The following is a 23,257-nucleotide window of genomic DNA, read 5'->3' as shown; positions in this document are numbered from 1 at the left end:
GCTCACAGTTGCTACTATATTACAGAATCCTTCCAGATTATGCAACTTGTTTGGCAAGTTACGGTCTCATTTTACATCAACAAGAAAATCAGAAGGGACTTGGCTAACTCCAGGCAGTATTGATCTGACTCATAAGGAAAGATGGCCATCTGTTCAGTTTGGACTGAGGTGTGGCAGACTGTTGAATACCAAACAACAGCTGCATGGACCAAGTGACTACAGGAGAAACAGATGATGGAAAAGTAAAGACATGTGAGAGGGGAAAGTAATGAATGCAGAGAAACAAAAAAGAACAAGTCAATAGCATGAAGCCTAGTGCAACAATATTTTAGCACAGATTTGAAGATTGGACAAGCAACATTTTGTACTGTACACTCCCCTCCAAAGATGTTGGAATTTTGAAAACGCAAAAAAAAGTTCGAGCCTCCAGAAATAAATCACACTCAGAGATGATTACATTTTAAATGCACATTGCTGCTGTGTTGCAACCGCCCAATGACATTCGTGTATTTCTAATTTTATTGTGTACCTTTTTTTTTCTTTGGCTAAGGCTGAAAAACAAAATGATTTTTTTTTCTTTGTTAGAACCACCTAGTATAACACACAAATGGTAACGATCCAACAGTTTTAAATACAAATCTAAGTAATTGCCAAGGGAGCAGTAGTTACATAATAATGAGCATATCGATAACACAATCAAACGTATATAATGTGCACATGTAATTGTGAATAAAAAAAGACAAAATAAATTGACAGAAATAAAATCAGGGCATATTCAACTCAATAATAGGAAGAATTCCTTCAAGATGTTAGATATGATCAATACATTTTAATGACTAACAAATGTAAGTGTAGAATTCAGTTCTACAATTTCAAAGTGACTTCACAAACACAAAGACGACCAAGCCGATGGTTGCAGACTGTTTCCAAAGAGGACAATGTCGAAACATTGCTTGCAATCTTGACGTGGCAATTTTGACAAGGAAATACTTAAAAAAAAATGCTTCCTGCTGTCTCGGGAACCCATGTTGACACAAAAACGACATTAGGTGGGCCTCCTGCCGCCCGAAGCCAGCTATGATGACCTTGAGCACTCCCGCAAACGATTGGATAAGCATATATAAAAATAGTATTTTGGATTTCATGGGCATCAAACCTTTTCCTCCCCATAGACATTCACTTCAGAGAAAAAGTTTAACATGGTTTATGTTCGAAAACTATGCCCAACCGCCACCGAAATTCAGTTTAATTCCATTTATATTTGCATCAGCCTGCCAATGCGAGTTTGTGTTTGTAGTTGTTTAATTGTATTACTTTTTTAGCAAGTTCCATTTCTCGCTCTATTGCACACTTTGCGATAACCGGTAAACCTCCTGTGGTGGCGTCACAAAAACCATAGAAGCAAAACACAGTTGTGCAGCCAAAATTTCATAGGACTTGCTGACGTCTGAAAGTCAGAGCAAACATTGATGGTTCACAAGTTCAAATGCTCAAGTGACTCTTGAGGCGTTTTCTCGAAAAAGTTCAACTTTGGAGGTTCCACTGTTGAAACCGTTTGCCTGACACAATTGGAAAATAACATCAGTACACTATGTTTCATACTCTGAATGACCTCTACTTCTCAGTCAGAGACATGACGCACAGAAAATGACATGATGACTTTTTGAGTTTGAGTCTTTCATTTGAGTTTACAAATCTTGCCTACAGCTTCAGACGAAATGGCTTGTGAATGGGTGCATAGACAAATATGACACATTTCTATAACTCTGACACTTTTACTGTGAATTTGCTCTTTTTTGCTTGAAAAGAGTAAAAGCAGCACAGAGTGAGTTGGGCACTCAGATCCTGGCAGATTTTGAAGAAGCATTCCCATCCCAGGGCTCCAAGGTAACCACACGCCACATGTCATCTTTTTCAAATGTGTTTTCAGACGCTTTCAGGTTTATGCTCCTTTATAAAAATAAAAGCCAAAGTGTTTTTGATCTTTTTTTTTTTTTTGCCGCAGAGGCCCGGTGGGCCAAGTAACGTGTTGAGGGACGCCTGTCTGGTTGCCAATGTTCTGGACCCACGCATTAAACACGAGATAATCAAAAAGTTCATCCGGCAGCATCTCTCCGAGTACCTTGTGCTCTTTCAGGAAAACCAAGATGTGAGTAAACATTCATTAACAAAGATCGTTTAACCTACGATATAGTTTGAGATAAAGGTTTGTTAATAATTCATAGGATTTGAGATGATAGCATGTATAAAAAAGTACTTGCCCAAATGTTTTAGGTCGCATGGCTAGACAAGATTGATCGCCGCTATGCTTGGATCAAGCGGCAACTAGTCGACTATGAAGAAAAATATGGACGCATGTTTCCAGAGGAGTGGTGCATGACAGAACGTATTGCAGTGGAATTCTGCCACATCACCAGGTAGATTTATAAAAACCCTTTCAATGACCTATCACTGCACAAATCCAATCTTTAACAACTTCCAGAAATATGAAATTGTAAATATGCTTAAGCATTGTTGTAAAACACAAAACATATGTACTTTATCTACGCTAATTTTATGACCTGATGGCGGGCGACTTTCTCGCTCGCGTGAACAGGAAATGTGTAGCAGAGTTCCTTGCCGAATTGCTTAAGAAATAGCTACATCTGTCGGTCAATCAGATGACAGTGACGTCACGACCCGGCTGGACCTGCGTTTTAGAACCACCTTGGAGGAGGTTAACCCCACAGTGTAATAGAAAAGCAACCACTCAGGTGCAAGACTGTTTCGGTGTAGAACCGGTACCATGGAAATGTGGCTCAAGATCATCCCCAAAACAACACGTGCCTTATTCCTCCTTGCAGATCCTAAAATACACCAAATTTTCACCTTGGGTCGTGGAAGGGAATCAACTGAGCCAATAGCTCCGCCTCAATTGTCAGCCAGGAGTTCTTTGTGTCTTCTCCCTTGAGTGGCATTTGAAAGTGTTGTTATTTTTTGTACCTGCTTCTTTTATCAAACAAAACTTCACACATCACCAGTTGGAAGTGTAAGTTCTTTCCCAATTGAGTGCGTGTTTTTTTGCGCTCCACTGAGTCCATCTTTGTTCTCAGCAAAAGAAAACTCCACATACTGTAACTCTCGGCAGTTTTTTAAACTTCAGCCAGTTTCCTTTGTGAATCACTTGAAGTGGACATACTTCGATAGTCATCCATCATGCTCTAGCCCAGAAGTAGGAGCTGAGATTCGAGAGCATCGTGACTGTAGCATACCCGACAGGTTTATGTGATATGTCATATAAGAGATTGCATTTTGTCCAACTGACTTATTGCCTCAGCAACAGTGTATTTTAGTAGTGGTTCCCATTTGTCGTTATTTTTTTCTTTGAAATAGTTGGCAAATAGTGGCATTAATTGATTCAATCCTATGAATTCTTTTCACACATTGTGAGGATACAGTTGATTCCTGCTGTTAGACATTTGTGAATTCACTGAATCGATGCTTTTTTTGGTTCCGGCTAAAGCAATGACAATATTATTAAGATTATTCTAGTATTATTTTGGCTCCATATTCTGGAATTTCATGGCTAAAGAACTTTGTTAAAGTGATTTGAAGAGATAATTGAGAAAAAAAAGCAGTTCTTTGCAGCACCCACCTTTTTGCATTTTAACGGTACAGGTGAGAGGCACATACTCGGGAACCAAAAGACATTTTTTTTTTTTGGTCATCATAATTACGATATCAACTTATCGTTTGATGATTAAAATGGATGCCTTAGTTTTTTTCCTGACTCGATAAATGGAAGTTTAAATGCGTGTTTGTTGTGTGTCAGAATTGACAGCGAGACCAGAATGCCAACTGTTATTGCTGAATTAGGCATGCTTAACAAAGCGCTGACCCAAATCTAAATTTTAAGCATTTAATGGCTCATTATTTCATACAGAGACAAGACAACAACGATAGAGGCACTTTTATTTCCATGATATCGTGATATTGTGAATTTTCTGACATCGCTAATTTAAAGTTATAATTTTTACAGGCTGGGCATTGATGTTTATCACTTGCAAATTGCCACCGTACCTCAATCCTAGTGCAAATCATCCATCCGTTTGTGTTTTCAGTGTCAACTTTTATATGCATCTTTTTTTTTTCCCCCAAAAGAGTGGAGCTTTCTAAAGTAATGAGAACACGAGCCAAGGAGATTGAAGTGAAGCTGCTTCTGTTTGCCATTCAGAGGACTACAAACTTTGAAGGTCTGCTGGCAAAACGTTTCACAGGATGCACATTGACTGATGCCCCTGTGGTAAGAACAAGCACAGACGGATTTATGTTGGTGACTAGGTCAGACTGAATTTCTTTTTCTCCATTTAGGGCAGAGCGATATAACCTTAGAATCAAATCTCTATTTTTTTACCCCCACAAAATCCCAATTTCCCCTTTCGCTTTTAGAACAAGAATATATCATGTTTTTTTCCACCTTACGATATTGCTTTGTTTTTACTAAAATAATTTTCCAGCAAGTTATATTGCATCAAAAGTCACAAGAATAATGGAAGTGATTATTAGAATATATTAAATGTGAAAATTAGTGGCTCATTTGAAGAAAAAAAAAATCTTTTTTTTTTTTTTTACGTTGTCTGTTTCTAAGCAGGAATTAAAGTCGCCAGTAGATTTTTATTGTTTTTTTTTTTAAGTTGCTAGAGGGTTGGGGAAGCGTCTCTAAATATCATAACAAAGCCGTTAAGTAGCAACTCAGGCTGTACTTTTGTAAACTATGTCCAGTCTGTTTGCAACTCTGTTTTGAATAGAAGCGATGTAAATCAGTGGGACAAAATCAATTAACTACCCAACCGTTACTGCATTACTAAAATGCCAAATTTGGTGCATTATGATCCCTAAAATTTAATATCCTCCAAACACTTGTACACTCTCTTTGATCTCTGTGTATCTATCAAGGAAATCATTTTCCATAAATTGAAATAAACTATTTCTCCAATCACTAAAATTGACATATATTGAGCTGTATAACCAAAATATGTTCTTTTTTCTCAGCAGCAAAAGAGGCCAGAGAGCCCTTTAGACCCCTCTAATCCATTCTTGGAAGACGATCAAGTTGAAGATGAGGGTAGTGAGAAGGATGACAAAGATGGAGACCTGGCAAAGGTGAGATAAGCTTCAAGAAAAAAACATGTGCTGTACTGTACTGTGTATACATTGTTTGTAATTTCTAATCAATATCTTTATAAAGAACTGTGTTCTTATTCAAGCTGTTGAAATGTTCTTTGCTACATAAATTCTATACTTCATAATGATCCCAATCAAATGTGTGTTTTTGCTGCTGTTTGTGGTTGATTAGCAGAAAGGTTCTTCATGTTTGAATTTGGCATTGACTGGTGAATTTCTGATCACAACAGAGTTCCATCTTAATTTACTGTTAATTAACTTCCAGACTATAAACCACAAATTTATTTCACATGCGTTGACCCCTGCGGTTTGAACATTGATGGAGCTTATTTATGCACATGCTTGTTTCATTTCTTAACCCTCGGTTGTGTGCATTCACAAGACCAATTTTATACAAAGAATGACATGGGGTAAAATTAGTTTGTTTTTATTTATGGTCATTTCCTTGTTGCGTGCCCTTTTCTGTTTTGGGACAACCATGAATTTTTGGTGAGCATCAAATCACTCTGCGGGTACAACTTTTTGAGCATGGACGCAAGCAAATCGGCCGACTGTATAATACATGAGTGCAAAAAAAAGAAAGCTTTTGAAGGGCAATTTTTGGGATGCGGGTGGTAATGTGCATCTTTCTGTAATTAATTTCCCATCTGACAGCGTGGACACCTGCGGCTTATGTGTGTGGCCAATATACAGTAATTATGTACACATTTGTTCTCTCTTTTTTTTTTCTTTTTTTTACATTTCTTAAGTGTAGCTTATCTTCAGCAGGGCTGCTTTATTCATATTCAAGCACATTTCATAAACATTCAAACTCAATGAGCTTCACACAAGCAAAGTCACAGCACCTAAAAGCATTAACAAACCAAACAGGTAACAACATTCAGAAGCAAAGCAAAGAAAACTAATGACAGTAGGACTGTCCACATTAATTGACATAGCAAAATGCCAGCCGTAATTATGCTGGCGTTGGCATCTCCGTCTGTCCTTCCTCTCCCTGAAACTGCCAACAATTCCCCTCTCTGCTCAGCCGAGCAGGAGGGGAAAATTATCCAGCCTCTCATCATTAACTTCAAAGAGGCGACGAGTAAAGTGATTGTCTGCAAGCAGTCTATCTAATTGCATCTACTCCCAAGTCCCCTAAAAATAAAACAAAAGTTCATTACTGATGATGGACAGTCTTAACAATTTTTGAAACCTTGACTTTTTAAAACCACTGTGAAGTGTCAAACCGGTAACCAGCGCTTGCCGAGTCATTTGTATTAATGCCTGTGTTTGTTTCATTCCTGTAGCCCAGAAAACCCAAGACACCTGATAATCCCTTCCATGGCATTGTCTCCAAGTGCTTTGAGCCTCATCTTTATGTCTACATAGAATCCCAAGACAAGTAAGCAACCAATATGTTCATGCACATACTGTGTATACACACACAGTCACATAATCAGGGAAAGTCGACACATGCCTCCTTGTTTCACAATTATAACACACACATACACACAACCCCTCTTGCTTTCCACCTCACTGACTTGTCTGTCTTTCCATCTCTTGTTCCTGGACATGGCACTAACTTGGTTGTGGCAGAAATGTTTCCCATTAGCTGCACGACCACAGACGCTGAGAGAGCGGGAGAGCTTGAATAAATTGCTTGCCTCAGCAACTGCTTTTTATTTATTTATTTTTTTTAATCCCCACCTCTTCAATTTTTTTATGTCCGGCTGCTCTCGCCTTGTTTGTTGGCTTTCTTTTTTTCTCTCCTGTTTCACATTTTTTCCCCCTTTTCCTGCCACCAGTCTCCATTTTCCCCCCGTAGTCTATCCCTCCCATAAACCATAGTGGTTATTCCAAAAATGAATGCAGTTTTAGAAGAGCTGTGATTGTGTGGTTGTTGTGTGCAGCTTTAAATGGTGTTTGTTAGTGCACATTTCAATTCAATCCAGAAGCCTAACTATAATTTTTGTATATACTTGCCTGTTAATGCATCCGGTATTCTGTATGTGCTTCTTGTAGGAATCTAGGCGAACTGATCGACAGGTTTGTGGCTGACTTCCGAGCACAGGGCCCACCCAAGATTGCCGCAGATGAGGGTGGTGCTGTGCTGCCAAGCTGTGCTGACCTCTTTGTCTATTACAAGAAGTGCATGGTCCAGTGCTCCCAGCTGAGCACTGGGGAGCCCATGATTGCCCTTACAACCATCTTTCAAAAATTCTTGCGGGAGTACGCCTGGAAGATCCTCACAGGCAATCTGCCTAAGTAAGAACACATTAGTTCTGTTCAATTTAAGCATAATTTAATCCACATTTGTCACACCCATATGTGGTCTTTCTTCTAGTGCGGTGATAAAACCATTCGGGACTTGAAAATTCATTTTGTAATGGATAGCTTCAGTCTTTGTCGTGCTTTAATGAGTTGCAGTAACATGGCAATTGGAGTGGGTTCTGCAATGGCAACAGCGCGCAAATTGGAGTAAAAATATTTGGATCCCTAACGGCACTAGAAATCATCACTGACAGTTCTAACATACACAATGTTGCTGTTTGTGTTGCAGATATGCAAACATGCTAATTGCACATATGCACTAGCTGACTAATGTATGCCATATTGTCGACCATATGCGATCACTTAAAGTCTCAAGGGTACTCTCAGGCCCACATGTCTGAAGTCATGAGTTATGGCCTAATTTTTTCAAGAGCATCTTGATATATTGTACATAGTCGTTGATAACGTCACTTTCCTCTGCTATTAACGATCATCTTGTCGCTGTAGAGTCTCTATACTTGCATGCACACTATTGATCGTTCCATCATCGTGCGTTTACCACTTGGTCACTTTTTTATATATCCATCCACAGGTCGAGCAGTAACAGTGGGGTTCTGACAATCAGCAGTCTACTGAAAGAAAAAGAAGCCTCTGAAACAGCCAAGTTCACTGTTGACGAGCTGTGCCTCATCTGTAGCATCCTTAGCACTTCAGAGTATTGCCTTGCTACTACGCAACAGGCATGTACATTTAAAAATTGCAAATGTATTTCTCTAAATACTGTCTGCATTTCCTCACCTATAAGGATGATCGCAAAGGGGCGCAAAATGTATAGTGCATTTACGTTAACTTTTCGTGGGACGTTTAGCTGCAGAATTTTGTAAATATTCCATGGACAAGTTGGGCAGTGGACGGCACGGAGGAGGTCTGATTACCACGATGGCCTCATAGTGCAGAGGTCGTGGGTTCGATTCCGGCTCCGGCCTTCCTATGTGGAGTTTGCTTGTTCTCCCCGTGCCTGCGTGGGTTTCCTCCCACATTGCAAAAACATGCATGGCGGGTTGATTGGACACTCTAAATTGCCCCTAGGTATGGTTGTTTGTCTATGTGTGCCCTGCGATTGACTGGCAACCAGATAGGCTCCAGCAGTTGAGGAAGTTGGGCAGTTATTGTGGGAATTAATTTAAAAATTAACTGGAAATTTGGTTATTTTACACACACCCTAACCCAGATAATATATTTTACTTCTTCTTTCATTGAACATAGCAGTACGAACACCTGCTTAGTCTGCAGGATTTTAGAAAACATTTGTTTATCTCGCAATGTTTCCAATTTATTTACTAATAACCTCTTGTATCCACTGAGATAGGAATATTGGATAGATCTTTCTTATGTTTACTTATATTTTGCCTTGTTTTGCAATACTCTCTGCAGCAAGGTCAGCACTGCTTAAGAAAGTCTATTCTCAATTATTTTACCTGGATAAAGAAAATAATGTTTTTACTTTTTGCAACATTTTGTAGACAAGTTGTTCTTATGGATGCCTCTGTTACATGCTGTACTGTATTTAAATGTGTTGTTTTACAGCTTGAAGAGAAACTGAAAGAAAAAGTAGATAAAATCCTGGTGGAGAGAATTAATTTGACTGGGGAGATGGATACATTCAGCACGTATGTAGCAAATCCAATTCATCGATTGTTCTTAAATAGCAGCCTGTTTTGTTTCGGTAACGTTTTATATCTGTATTTCCTTTTTTTCACTATTTCACCAGTGTGATCTCTAATAGTATCCAGTTACTTGTTCAAGATCTTGATGCTGCTTGTGACCCTGCTCTCACTGCAATGAGCAAGGTCAGACACACCGTTAAATTTGTATTCTTGAAAAGAAAAAAAAAAAAACATGAATTGCATATTATGAGGAGGCTATTTGACTGCATATGTGAATTCCTTTTCCTTTCAGATGCCGTGGCAGAATGTGGAGCATGTCGGTGACCAGAGTCCCTATGTGACTTCAATCATCATGCACATAAAGCAGAACGTGCCAATCATCAGAGACAATTTGGCCTCCACGCGCAAATACTTCACGCAATTCTGCATCAAATTCACAAAGTAATACCCATAAGTCATCCTTCGTTTCTTGGTACATGAGTCTGAAGTGAATATACATGAATTGAATGTTGTCATCTTTCTTTTCCAGCTCTTTCATCCCTAAATTTATCAATCACTTGTTCAGATGTAAGCCTATCAGCATGGTGGGAGCAGAACAAGTACGTGCGCTCTAATGACCTAATTTCTGATGCATTTTTGTCACCATCTTAAGCGCATTGCAAGCTCTGCCTCAAGGTGCTACAACTGTTCGGCTCCTATTTTTGACTGGCTTTTCATTTTGTCCATTCTTTCCATCCAGCTCCTTCTGGACACACACTCCTTAAAGACGGTGCTGCTAGATCTGCCCTCGATAGGTTCCCAAGTACTTCGCAAGGCTCCTGCCAGCTACACCAAGATTGTGGTGAAGGGAATGACCCGTGCAGAGATGATACTTAAGGTGAGCAACTGTGGTAGGCTTACTTAAGTGCAGTGGCTTTAGACCAGGCATCACCAAATGGCGGATGATTCGGACCGGACCCATGGCCAATCTATGATGATTTCTTTTCAGGGCGCATTCGCAAACGTTGGCGCTGCAATTCTAGTAAATACGAAAAAGGCGTCACTGATTTGAGCCAATCAAATCTTTTGTTTACGATCCACTGCCAATTGCGCAACAGACCGGAAGAGAGTGCTGCTGACAGTATGCCCTGCTAAAAGGTTAGCGAGGTCGATGCGTCTTGTTTTAAATGAATGGACGGAGAAATTTAGTTTCGTTCTGGCTGCAGCCAATTCAAAACCAGTGTGCATCATATGCTCTGAAACCGTCGCAACATTGCGAAGCGCCACTATGAATCAAAGCACGCCCTTTTGTGCACAGTTATCCGCTGACGTTTGAGGTGAGCGCACGCAAAAACATCGAACTTCGAGTGCAGTACAACAGATTTTTACATTTTCGTTTACATCCCAGCGGCATACAAACGAATATTCAGTAAAAGTATCATGGATTTTGGGGAAACTTAAAAAAACGTCCAAGTGATGGGGAAGTTGTGAAGGAGTTCTTAAATGTGGTTGCACAAACAGTATTTAAAGGAAAACACAAAGCCCAGATGTGTGAAATAATCTACCAAATCCCAATGGCCCTGACTCCGTCCCAACCCAGATTTAAGTCACTGGCAGGGCAGTCACAAACTCATTTTTCTCATTAAGAGAAGTTCAAAAAATATTTAAAAGAAAAAGTGGTGTCAAAGCTCATTTTGAATTAGTTTTTCATGAGGACAGCCATTTTTATTGATTGTGTACTGAACATGTTGACCTGGTTTACTTGGATAATTAGGCTTTCCGGTTTTTTTTAGGCTGATAACTCTTTGATTTAAAAAAAAAAGGTAAAAGATGTTAACTCAATGCTTAGCACTTGATATATTTCTGCAGGAGATATTTTACAGTTTTTTTTCTGGAAGTGGCACCCCTAAATTCCTGGAGCCACATTGTCTTGAATGTGAAATAAACGCCTTATATTTGTTTGGCTGGCAAAGGTGTTTAATGGGAACATTGCTAAATATTTAGTATATAAGTGCGCTCTGTTGAAAATGACTAAATATTGAAACTATATAAAAATGTGAACATAGGCTAGACATATCGGGAAGTTGGACTTTGGTTCGGACCTTTTAATTGGAAGAAATTTCCGTCGTGGACCTCTGTGACTTTTAATTGAATACCTCTGCTTTAGACCAACATAATTCTTCTATACAGGGTAGCTTTAGGTTGTAAACGTGTCATGCCTAACCCTCCTTTCTGGGATTTTTTTTTTCAAAGTAAGCCTTTGGTATGTTTAAACAGTTTACTTTTCCCGTATAAACTCAGAATGACTATGTTCACATCTTAAGCGGAGCATAGCGAAACACATTATTAGTTCCACTCTACCAAAACAGGACACTTCAAATGTTATGACAGATCGAACCAGTGCGGATAAATGTATGCCTGTCATGTCGACTAAAGAATCACTTTCTGACCTTTAAAGGCTTGGAACTTTAGAGTCTTTAGACTTTATGATCTTTTAGTATCTTTTTTGTGTTACCACTCGAATGAGGCCCTCATATCTTTGTCATCCATGCAATGATTTAACAAACTGATGTATTCTGAGAAAGTTTAATCATGGCAGAACATGAATAGCCTGGCACCACTTGTATGAAAGCTTTTCAACTGAATCGGGTAGTAAAATATGAAAAGAAGAATCTTTGTTGTCCCTTATTAGGGAAATACTTGATTCTTTTAATCCTTTCGAGAAGACTCATTTATCCATCCATCCCTTATCCAGGCCGCTTCTCCTCACAGGGGTCGCGACACTCTTTTTGCATACTTGGAAATTCAACATGTTATCCCCAGAAATTGAATCCATGACAAGACATCGTTGTAGTGACAGCTAAAAATGTCATCTCTGTCGTTACAGTTTGAATAATAATACACCTGGGTATCACGTTAGTGCAGCTTGCATGTTCTACCCGTGTTTTCGTGGGATTTCTCCGGGCACTCCATCATCCAACATTTGAAAAACATGCATTTGGTTTATTGCCGATGGTGACTCTGAGCAGATTAAGCAGCAGAAATTGTGTGGATGATAATACACATCAAATGCATTAGTTATTATTATGCTTTTATTGTGATTTGCTTTACTATACAATAACAGTATCAAGTAGTGCCGATATCGCCCGTATTTAAAACCGCCACTGCAAGATGGACTGTTTAAACAAGCTATGCACAACTTAGTAACGAACATAGACAAAAGATGAAGTCAGAAGTGGTGCTCGGAAACAGAGTTGCATTTGCAACAATGAGCAGTTTGACAACATGATGCCTTGCACAGGCCACTGGATGGGGTGGTCGGAGGTTGCATTTTCCACCTGTAAATCCTCAACCACATCCTCTAAGCAAAGTACTCACAGCTAGGCCCTTACAGACTGGGCTACTGCCGTTACAAAAAATATAAACGGAATCATTATGCTTACTAATCCCAACTATCTACAAATTGTAGTATGGGCATTAGATAGTTTTCACTGCAAAGAGTAATTTTGAAAGGCAAGACAGTTGGCCTTGTCTCAAAGAACCATGTGACATTCAAGGGGACGCTGGTATGTTCCTGCCCCGGATTGCCCCACCCTTATTAACTGTCCCCGGGGTGAAGAAAAATGCCCACACCCATTAAGTGAATGCCTGTTTGTCTTTTGAATTTGGTGGGGCTCCCAAGAGCCCCTCTTTCCTTCCGAAGGTCGACCTCGACTGTGCTTTATTGGTTTGATGTTGATCAGCAGACTCGCTCTAGTTGTCCAATTCCTACCCTCAGCTTGACAACCAATGAGATCTGTTATCTCTTCATGCATGTTTGAGATATTTTAACTAGGGTCTGACAGGTCAGCAAAGGCACACTTAGAAAATTGCTTGGTGTTTGTGTTACAAAGCCAGGAGGCTTTTGGTTCAGTCGAGTAGTAGATCAGCTTCCATGTCCTGTTTCCGTGAGCAAAGAAGTGTGCACCAATTTATGCTCATGAACATCTTTTGTAAATTAGATTCTAAATGATGACAATACAGAATTATTTACTTGAGTATCACTCATTTCGTGTTATAAAACAACTGCCCATAATTTTAGTTTTTAGTGACTCCCGGCAGCCTTTTTAAATGGAGAATACAAACCCGATTGCAATGAAGTTGGGATGTTGCAAAACACGTAAATAAAATACACAATACATTGATTTGTTTTTCAAACTACTCTATATTCAATCGAATGCACAAAGACAAGATATGCAATGTTCAAACTGGTAATTTATTTATCTTTGCAAATGTTCTCTCATTTTGAATTTCTAAACGCTCAGCTCAGGGGAAACTAAAGAGAGAGAAAGTTGAGAAATGCTCAAAAAATAGCATCCGTGAAAGTTGCAGATGTTCACAAGCATGGAAGGGCCAAGATTCACCATTTTGTGAAAGAAAAAATACATGCGCAAATAGCCCAACAATTTAAGCCCATTTGAGATTGACTGTTGCAAGGTGGAAAAGTTTGCTGTTGTCTGTTTAGTCCACATTTCAAATTGTTTTTGGAAATTTGGAAGTGTCCAGGAAAAAGACCAACAGGGTTCTGACTTGTCCTGGAAAGCCTGGAAAATGATTGACCAATGTTTCAGTCATGGCAAACACGTGGAAAGTGAGGGAAAAAAGTCAAATGTCCTGGAATTTTTTTCCCGTCCCACTGCTTCTGTCTGTCTTGTGGGTGAATGCAAACGGGTTAAACAAACGTGTGTCTGTGTTTAGCTGACTTCAATGGGAAGCATTGAGTTTCATCTCTGGTCCAAAGCTTTTAGTGTGTGTTGTGTTAACTTGACTTGTACTGTAGCAGATGACAAATTTATAGAATAGGATACGTCCGGAAAAGTAATTTCAGGAAAAGACCGAGAACCCTGACCATGCAGGTTACTATCAGTGCACAATTCAAAAGCCAGCATCTGTTATAAAGTGTGGTATAGTATGAGAGTGTGTTAGTGCCCATGGCGTGGGTAACTTGTTAATTCTGTGAAAGCGCCATTAGTGAACGGTAAATCCAGGTTTTGGAGCAACATCGGCTGCCAGCCAAGCAACATCGTTTTCAGAGACACCTTTGTTCATTTCAGCAAGACACATTCTGTGTTACAACTGCGTGGCTTTGGAGTGACAGAGTGCGAGTTCTAGAGTAGCGTGCCAGCAGTCCTACTTACTCTAAAAACAAATGGATAAAAAAAAAAATGGCAACTAATTTGATTTTCCTGGTAAAAAAATTTACAAACTGAGCTTGTTAGTAAACAATGGGCCATCTTGGCTGGACTGATACTTTTCGATAACACACTTAAAAAAAAATAAGTATAAGTAATACTTTTATAAGATTGTATTATAGGAGGTATCCATCCGATGAAAATAAGTGTGAGACACTAAAGAAAGATTTATAATGTTGACAGTTTTTAACCTGATACTTCAAGGTTCTTTGCGTTTCTAGATACTCCGACTAAAATTGAAGCCTCTTGTGTGAAGTCATTTCTGTACGTTGCGTGCAGTACATTCTAGTATAGTTGTAGTTTCTGACATGTTTTCACAGTATGTCTGATAACATACCAAAACATGTGCTACTTAGCCTTCAAGTTTCAAACTGTCCTCCGGTTATTTATTTTACATCTTCGCTTGCTGTTGCAATTGCTTGAGGTATAAAGGCTGCCACCCTGGATTTCGTTCTTTCCCGATTGCTTTCTATGAAAACTTATAATAAGGTGGCATATAAATAGAACTTAATTGTTTGATGCCATGCAGTTTGCACGCTCTTTCATTTTTGGGTGGACCTCAGCTGCTGGCTACGTAAGATATTTTCCTCCAGTTTTCGAGAAGATTGTCAGTTTCTTGTGTACATGGAGGTTGTTTTGTGAGCCACTTATGTTCAGAGCTTTCCGACTGTCTGTGGCGGTCTCTCCTAGCTGGCACAACGCTTGTGAGACTTGGCTGTGTTCCACTCTTCCAACCCAGCCCCACATCACTCCATTGCTCACTTGTGAAGGTCTCCTCTGGGGGCTATTTAAAAAGCAACCCCAATCCCCACCCTTGTTTAACCCTCACTTTATCACGCTCCCTTTTTTTTTTTTTTTGGTATCACAATCTTATACTTGCTTATATTCTCAGAATACCCACAGGCCTTTTCCTTGGCCTGGCTCCAACACAGTTGCTAAATAAATCACTTGGTCAGCGGAGTGAGTTTGAAAGCTAAGAATTCCACACAATCCGCAGCGTTTCATGCCTGCTCACTTCTCAAATTCTTTTAATTCCTCTAGAGCGGCCTTCTCTGGACACCTTTTTTGTACATCTGTAGTAACAAGGGTTGAAATGACTAACGTGAGGCAGGAAAAAAGTGTTGGTCCCTGTTTTGTGTTTGTGTGTGCGCGTGCAAAAGGAGGAGAGAGGCTCTTGTATGTCAACCACGTGCGACTGGAAAGAATGCCGTCTGATTCAAGCTTTCCCCTTAATTTCTTTTGTTGCAGGATTCCATAAGACACATTTAAAAAAATTGTGTCAAGCCTCTCATGACCTCCTTTAAATAATTAATAGTTAGGTTTTTTTCTTGCTTAACCAAATGTGCTTACTCCTTTTGGGATAAATGTGAAATGCAGAATCGTTAAATATCAAGACGCAAATTCATTTGCTGCCAGAAATATTAGTTGTGTCAGATTGGAGCCCCCTCTAACCCATTTGCCTGATTTAGGTCATGGCTGCACCATATGGGATCATTTAAAGATTTCTTGGCTCCTTCCATGATGGCTCACGGGGGAAAAAAAGAGGGGGTGTCAAAACAAACTCATAGACTACTATTTTTTAATAGGTGGTGATGGCCCCTCATGAACCGCCCGTGGTGTTTGTGGATAACTACATCAAGCTCTTGGCCGATGGCAATCCTGAGACGTTCCAGAAAATACTTGACATGAAGGTCTGTGTAATTGTTTCAAATCATTTTAAACACATTATGCTGATGAATGTAAATCCGAAAAACAGACAACTGAGAACACAGGCTATGCAAGCATCAGTTTTTTTTACCAAATTATTTCAGCTTTTATAAATAAAAAGGCTTAAAATCAATAAAGAAGAAACGGTCAAATCACAAAATAGTACCAATGTAAAACAAACAAGAGCAGCACTGTTGCTGAAATAACAGTGTGTGTGCGTGTGTCTAAACTTGTCATTCTTTTGTGCGTAGGGTTTAAAGCGTGGTGAGCAGAGCAGCATGCTGGAGCTCTTCAGACAGAGGTTACCCACACCACCCTCTGGGGCCGACGGCGGCTCCTCCTTGTCTTTCAGCGCTCCCACCCCTGAGCAGGAGTCCTCCCGCATACGCAAACTAGAGAAACTCATCAAGAAGAGACTGTGAAGGAATCATACTTCAAGATACTGTCTGCTGCTTGGCTGGCCTTTACCTCTCGGTTATTAATCCCACAAAATGGCGTTCTGCTCCATTGAGTTATTAAAAATAAAAGAGACGGCTCAATTTTCCATCACACAGAATCGTAAACCCAAGTTTTATAGTGAGTTATGAAGAAACTTCCTCAACTGCTACGTCAACACCTTTATGTGCAATTTCCTTACATCTGTGTTCACACAATAGCCATGCATTGATCAGTAGATTGCACAATGAGTTGCACTCAAAAAGAAAGGATGTTATCCAACTAGTACAGACAACTTCATCCAAATTAAATGTTTTCTTATTATTAATGACTGGACTCGAGCCATGGAATTATTTGGCAAACCTGAGTATATTGATTTGATTATATGTATGCTTGTCATTCATACATTTATGAAAGAGAAAATACAAGGTTATTCCCCTTAATTATGCCTCTGGGAGATTTTCAGTTTACTGTGTTGACATTATATAGATGTCCACAAGCCAGAAATTTACATGGATGCCTGGGATCAAACTGACATGCACTGCAGGCTATTTAAGTATAAATCTCTAAAAACTCATTCCATAAATGTCATATTAAAATAATTGACCGTGGAAATAATATTTGTTCAAAATTACATCTGGTTGCAATTGATATCTACTACTTTTAGTAATGCATTCCTTCCTTAGTTGCAAAATGTCTATGCTGGTGTATTATACAATGCTAAGTTGTGAAAATTACTAAACATTGCCACAGATGAGGCCTTGTGCTTCATGAAATGGTTTTACGCGGCATTCAGTTCCATGTTTTGCGGAATATCAAAAAGGAAAGATGTTCTCAATGTTTCTGTTCCACGTTACGTGTACGACGTACTGCTTTTTGTGTATGTAAAACCCAATCTGTTTAAAACTTGACGATCGTGTGAATATTTTGAAAAAAGTCTGAAAAAGAGGCAGGTCATGACCAAAGTTAAATTTCTCTCTTTGGTAAAATAAAAAAAAGAATAGATAATTAGGGGGCTACAATGTTGGAATTAATGGCTTGAAATAGAATAGTTTAGTATTCTGGACTAAAAGACGGAATACTTGGTACAAGCCAGTAAATAAACATTTATGATTTATGTGGAATGGCTCAAATATCAGGCCCCTGAAGTATTTTGACAATTGACATTCAATACATTTTAAAAAACAAATACACGAATGGTCAAAAATCAAATTCGGCATGTACGATTATTTGTACCATTCGACTTTGTTGTTAATTTAATATAGAAGGTGTTTAACAAAGGAAGAAGTTGGCCCTGCTCATCGGATTTGAGCAGACTACTTTGAGTAGACCTGACCTTAGTCTTTGGGGGAACATAAAATGCATTTCTGGTACTTGATTTCGCAACAACGTAACTATCACTAGGCTGGTACATGGAAAATGTTACACTAAACACTAACAAATCTGTTTGGTGGAACAGGTTATGACCATTTCTAACGTGCTTAACAAACTCACAACACTTTGCACATGCTACCCCCAAACTCTACTGTGATGCATAGTCGGCACATGTCCAAATTCACAGGTTGCGTCCTCCAAAAGGCCGCATTCCCGGCAACATTCTCCCAGCCACATGACATCACTTCCGGCACAACTTGACCGCACAGGGTTTTCTCCATTCTAGAGAGACAATTTGCAGGCTGGATCCTTGGACATCTTCAAAGGCTCCTCTTCAAGTGCCCTCTATGGATAAACAGTGGCAAAATTGGACACCATGAGCAGTCGAGTCGCATCGCATTCTGAATCCAAGAAATGCGGACCCTGCCTCAGCCAACAGTCCTTTTAGGTAGGGTGAACTCACTTTTGAGGGGAAAAAAACGTTATACAAAGTATGCAAATTTATAGTATTTTCTACAATTATATATAAAAAAAAATAATTAAAAAAAACTTTTCAGAGACTCAAGCCTCAAGTGGGGCGAGGCACAAGCAACTTGGTGGGCGGGCACGGCCCCCTATGGACCGCCCTTCGTGACGGGTCAGAAGTGGACTACATTGGTGGCTTTTCTGCACCAAAACAAGCAAAGTGCAATACAATTAGGCAAATCCCGGGGAACAAATGCTTGGCTTCGAGTCACCGATGAGCTGATAGATGTCAAGGATAAGCCGAGTGTCCAGGGGTTTATTGAGGACGGATCAGCCTCAGTATGTGAATGAATGAATGGACTAGCGACAAAGTGGACCAACGAGGTTTTAGCGTCTCACCGGTGAGTAGAGCCTTTCCAGTTACAGCAGACTAACTGTGAAGTTGCGTGAATTCAAATCGATTCACCTTCCCGGCAGCTTAACTGGTTTTAAATTTGCGCCAAACTCAAGCCCAGCCACCCTGAAGGAGAGCGTCAAGACAGTCGCTGGGAGAAGGATCGAGGTGACCTCAAGCTTGAAGCAGGAAAGAGAACCGAGGAGGACACCGGGCTCTTATAGAGACACGCCCGCGCGCGATTTCAAGTGCAAAAAACACGCAAACAAACAAAAAAAAAAAACAGCGGGCTCCAATTTACGAGGTCACCGGCTCAGCTGGCTCTAGTTCACCTGATTGCACCCGTGAAAGTAACCCGGGAAGCAGTGAGACGTGACCACGCATGACAGAAAGAAAAAACGCCGCAAAAGTGAGAGAACCACGTTGTGGAGGTCGTTCTCCTTCGCAAGAAGCGTTGCTGGCTGCTCGAGTTTCACAACTTCTCACTTGAAAAGGAAATGCTCGGACGGTTGAACTTTCTAAATGTTTGCGAAGAGGACCCGCTGGGCATGAGCTGCCGGGCGGACAGAGGGCTAGACAGCCCGGACTCCGGTTTACCACCGAGCCCGAGTCCCAGCGCTTGGCTCTTGCCTCAGGACAAAGCCCGTGGAGTGAGTCCGGTACCGGAGGGCGAAGGAAGCGGATCGCAGGTGGGTAATCGATGTTTTTTTTTGTTTGTTTGTTTGTTTTTGGTCATTTTGTCACTGTCAGGGGCGTCGCAAGAAATTTTTCAGTGGGGTGGCCAGGGTGACGAGTGCTTGCATCCTCATTTTTATCATACCCCCCCCCTTCATTTTTTTAAAAAGGTAGGTTCGTGAGATCAACAAGACCAAAGTCGCAAAAAAGAACTTCAATAAGGGAACAAAACAGTGTCTAAATTTTGTCTATGTTAAGCAGTAATAGTCATGGCATATCAAAGACTCCAAGTGGGCAAAAAAAGGACCCATTGTTGTATTTAACACAATAGACTGGCCCGTGACTGAGTGTGCGACACTAGGAACAAGTAAAAGCAAAGAGACATTTTGTGTCGAGAAAAGCAAAGGGAACGGCTATGATTGCCATAAAATCCATCTCTGCGGTGCGACCACCCGTCTGCCTGTTTGTTGGGCTACCAGATTGCCACACCATTGCTGCCAGCGGATGGCTGGCTCAGCCCAGTGGACATCTTTCCTGCAGCTCCCACCGTTCATGGTTGGGTGACAAAATGTATTGTATTCTTTAGCATCATACAAACTGGCTGTAACTTTGTCTGGATGTTTCCAAATGCCTCAAAATAGGTGTGATAAGTCGATTTTTAAAAAAGCAACATGGTCGTTACCAGATGGTCTGCTGTTAAAGTCCACAACTGGCACTGTACTGTACGATCTTGAAATGTTGACTACCCTGCTTTTGTCAACCTCAAAAGGAACTACAGTTAGTTATCTTGCATCATGCCACCGTTCATTACCGGGGCCGCCTATTAGCCAGTGACAAGCTGCTCCTCTGCTAACATGGCGCCATAGCTGGACCAGGGTGTTTTTGCAGCACAAAATGTATGCAGGGGAGCAAATGCGTGTGTTTTTAATTGAAAATTTTAGTTAAGTTCAACAGGTAAAAAAAAGTGAATTTGCAAATCGACAAATGTAGTATACATTAGTAATAAAACTTCAGTCTTATATTCTGATGAATAAGCTTACTATGCTTACTTATTGTTTATCATGATGTCATCATGCTGTACATTAGATTTGTTCATTTTTCTATCTTGTCTCTGTTCAAATACACGTGAAGTGAAATTAACTCAATTGCTCACTTTAGAATAAGATGGACCACATGAGCTTTCATCCTAATATACTTGTTTAATTTGATTTATTTTGAAGGTTACAGCGTTGCCCTCTGGTTCCTTCCAGCCTTTGTCCTATGGGGAGGGTATTGCAATTGACCCTTTACATCCTAAAGAAGTAAGGTGGGTTGTGTTAAAGTCCTTCAATCCGTCCATCCGTTTTCTATATCGTCTCAGTGTTCGCGATCTGTGTTCTGAGGCTGCAGCCTTGTTTAGCCAGGCTTTGTGTGGTTTTCTGTTGGTACTCTGTCTCCCTCCCACAGTCCAAAAACATACATGTTAGATTCATTGAAAACTCAAAATATTGTTTGAATTTGGAAGGGAATGTTTGTTTGAGTATGTGCGACCTGATATTGGTTGGGATTGGCTTCAATTCACCTGGGACCCTTACAGGGGCGTTGGAAGGGTGGCCGTTTTGCATCTTGTCGACCAAAATTGACATCACAGTTGGTCAGGTAACAACCAATAACTATTCACCTGTTTTCGAAATTTGGTCATGTGTTGTTTGCAAGCTGAGCCGTGGTTGGTCGTGAAGTGAACTGACCCCTGAGCAACTGTGATGTCATATGTAGGTGACAGCAAGTGGCAAAATGGCGAGCCACTGAGTTGGAAATAAAAAACAATGGAGGACGGATATTGCTGCTTGATTCATTTCCGCGAATCTAATCACAATATTGTTTGTGGGGCCGGTTGGATCATATTAAGTAATTTTGGATTAAATTCCCCTATAAGAATATGAATCCATTAAAAAAAGTATTCAGTGCAAAATGACTTATAGTTATTACTGGTGAGAAACTTCAGCTTTATCTTTTTTTCCAATCAGACCATGAATGTCAAATAGACAAAAATATAAGTTCATGTGTAACAAGATCACTTTAACTATCACTGCACTACTATCCTCCCTTGCTAATTCCATTCTCCACATTAATAAGTCCCTTTTTTCTTTTTTTGTTGCCACGGGTCTTTGTCTGTGATCATGTGACTGCCGTGTAAGTTGCAAGCGAAATATAACTCAAGGAAACTGAATAAAAGTAGCGTTTCTTAACAAAAATACTGAGGTTATAGTATATTTCATTAAAATTGTACCCACCTCAATCGTCTTCTTTCATCCACAGATACACCTCCTCAGTGCACTATGACTCGGACCGCCACTTCATTCAGAATGTCACCCTGCAGCCGTGGGGTCAGGTCCTGGAGCACTGCACGCAGACCATCATGGCCGTGTCCAACGGCACCTGGCGTCATTATAAGACACAGCTGGATTTCCAGCCCCGCCATCGCCCGCAGAGCTTTACAAGCACCACCATCATCTACCCCAAAAAAACGAGTCCCGTTTACCGCACAGAGCTGAGCTATGCCCACAACCGGCGACGAGCCAGACGTTTCCTCTCCAGCGTGGAGTTGGTGGCAGCAGTTGGCTACCTCAGAAAGACAGAAGAGGTCATTTTGATCAATCCTGTCCTGTAAGATAGTCCTTGGCTGGCTGTCGCTGACCCTGCTGTGTTGTCTTGACATTTCAGTTGCTAGTTAACATTTTTTATATTTTTTTTAATGCCAGTGAACAAGGAGCATATGTGCCGTGTTACATACAGCAGAGATGTAAAGACACCCTGAAATAGAGGTAATATCCATGCCTTCATAATCCTGCCCGTGGATGTGTCATCCATTAGAAATGACCTTTTATATTACTTTCCCAGATCTCAGTTTTTGTGTTTTTTGCCGATCTTGCCCCGTGGAGGATAAAGATTTGCTCTTTGTTGAAGCCTCCCATTAACTTGGTCACTGCCTGGTGTTAAACAAAGACTGATAACCGTACTTGGTTAAGGATAGGAAGATAAATTCACTGTTGTGCATGCTAAGAAATCACTCCCTTAATAACCGCACTGTACAATGAATACTTACTGATGAGGGACCCGCCCACCCCCAATTTTAGCACTAAATTAACACAAATTAAGATCTCCCCTGCCTTTATTCCAGGCATTAACACATGCATTATACTAATGTCTGTGAATTTTAGAAGTCATTCAGTATGAGTAAGCTTTTGTATGAATGACTAATGCATGTGACATAGATGGAACGTGAGTCTTAAAGTGACAAATGCTTTATTGTTTATCGCTCACTGGCCTACCAGTGGAAAAGTAACGCGCTGCATTCCACTTCACTTTCTATGGCATTTGAGTAAAATTTGGCATTACTCTTAAGAGCAGTGATGTTATCATCTGATACATGCATCTTGTCAGAAGAACAGTATTTGTGGTGTTTTGTGTTCTGTGCCTCACTGATGTTTCATGATTATTTTGCTGTTGCTGACTTATTTTGTGCCGTTTGGAAATAAATTAACTCAAACTCTATTTGTTTGGTTTTTTTGGTTGAGGATAAGCAGTATTGAGGTTGAGATGGATGGACGGACAGATGCTGTTTCCACACAAATAATAACATGGACATTTCAGATGTGCTGGCAGTTGAAATAATCACTACTACATGCAAACCGCATCCAGGGCCGGTTGTGGCTGTGGGCGATGTGGGTGACCCCATGGCGCTTGTGCCAGTGTCATCTAAAAAAAAAACTACATCCACTTGCTGCTGGGAGTCATCCAAGTTGTGTCCAAAAGAGACAAGGAGTGGGGGGTTGGGGCCATTCGACCAACTTGCGACTTTCAGGGTTGGTAACATAGACCAATATTCCTGCATGCAATTGATTGGGTTATGTGATACATGTAAAAGAAATAAA

General features: G+C 40.3%; 2 protein-coding genes and 1 long non-coding RNA gene across 6 annotated transcripts in view; 2 read left to right on the top strand and 1 right to left on the bottom strand.

The window, feature by feature from the left end:
• The window catches only part of vps53 (VPS53 subunit of GARP complex), a 29,829-nt gene extending 12,637 nt beyond the window's left edge, over window positions 1–17,192 (top strand). Inside the window, exons 8-22 of one of the 2 annotated variants that reach the window (XM_088300584.1) lie at window positions 1,809–1,887; window positions 2,006–2,149; window positions 2,275–2,417; window positions 4,141–4,282; window positions 5,035–5,142; window positions 6,453–6,547; window positions 7,168–7,410; window positions 8,009–8,156; window positions 9,004–9,086; window positions 9,188–9,266; window positions 9,376–9,524; window positions 9,613–9,682; window positions 9,823–9,960; window positions 15,880–15,984; window positions 16,252–17,192. In XM_088300584.1, the coding sequence (XP_088156710.1) occupies window positions 1,809–1,887; window positions 2,006–2,149; window positions 2,275–2,417; window positions 4,141–4,282; window positions 5,035–5,142; window positions 6,453–6,547; window positions 7,168–7,410; window positions 8,009–8,156; window positions 9,004–9,086; window positions 9,188–9,266; window positions 9,376–9,524; window positions 9,613–9,682; window positions 9,823–9,960; window positions 15,880–15,984; window positions 16,252–16,422 (1,897 nt within the window). In that variant the 3' untranslated portion in view covers window positions 16,423–17,192. Of the gene's footprint in view, window positions 1–1,808; window positions 1,888–2,005; window positions 2,150–2,274; window positions 2,418–4,140; window positions 4,283–5,031; window positions 5,143–6,452; window positions 6,548–7,167; window positions 7,411–8,008; window positions 8,157–9,003; window positions 9,087–9,187; window positions 9,267–9,375; window positions 9,525–9,612; window positions 9,683–9,822; window positions 9,961–15,879; window positions 15,985–16,251 lie in introns of both variants that reach the window. The other variant, XM_088300583.1, reaches the window with a different exon arrangement.
• A 329-nt stretch (window positions 17,193–17,521) lies between these two features.
• Window positions 17,522–19,351, bottom strand: LOC148333635 (uncharacterized). The gene is made up of 2 exons (XR_015844235.1): window positions 18,674–19,351; window positions 17,522–18,154 (listed from the first exon to the last, which is right to left on the bottom strand). It is a non-coding gene; the product is annotated as an uncharacterized LOC148333635 (long non-coding RNA).
• On the top strand, window positions 18,417–22,877 carry rflnb (refilin B). 3 transcript variants are annotated; one of them, XM_088300587.1, is made up of 4 exons: window positions 18,417–18,675; window positions 18,785–19,357; window positions 20,564–20,649; window positions 21,642–22,877. In XM_088300587.1, the coding sequence occupies exons 2-4, from the start codon at window positions 19,166–19,168 to the stop codon at window positions 21,991–21,993; spliced, it is 630 nt and encodes a 209-aa protein (XP_088156713.1). In that variant the 5' UTR covers window positions 18,417–18,675; window positions 18,785–19,165; the 3' UTR covers window positions 21,994–22,877. The 3 variants fall into 3 exon arrangements, with proteins under 3 accessions (XP_088156713.1, XP_088156711.1, XP_088156712.1); XM_088300585.1 differs by having other exon boundaries at window positions 18,752–19,357; XM_088300586.1 differs by having other exon boundaries at window positions 18,417–19,357.
• Window positions 22,878–23,257: the final 380 nt, after the last annotated feature.

Source organism: Idiotropiscis lumnitzeri, chromosome 7, assembly GCF_059441095.1.
Source record: "Idiotropiscis lumnitzeri isolate Australia: NSW breed Sydney's pygmy pipehorse chromosome 7, RoL_Ilum_1.0, whole genome shotgun sequence".
Classification (NCBI taxonomy): domain Eukaryota; kingdom Metazoa; phylum Chordata; class Actinopteri; order Syngnathiformes; family Syngnathidae; genus Idiotropiscis; species Idiotropiscis lumnitzeri.
The sequence above is the reverse complement of the archived record's forward strand: the minus strand, read 5'-3'. Positions and strand labels throughout refer to the sequence as shown.

Excerpts from the sequence above, each read along its gene's own strand:
- rflnb (XM_088300587.1), top strand. The coding sequence starts at position 19,166 with ATGCTCGGACGGTTGAACTTTCTAAATGTTTGCGAAGAGGACCCGCTG. Across the intron at positions 19,358-20,563 it reads GCGAAGGAAGCGGATCGCAG|GTTACAGCGTTGCCCTCTGG; the intron begins GTGGGTAATCGA and ends TTTATTTTGAAG. Across the intron at positions 20,650-21,641 it reads TTACATCCTAAAGAAGTAAG|ATACACCTCCTCAGTGCACT; the intron begins GTGGGTTGTGTT and ends TTTCATCCACAG.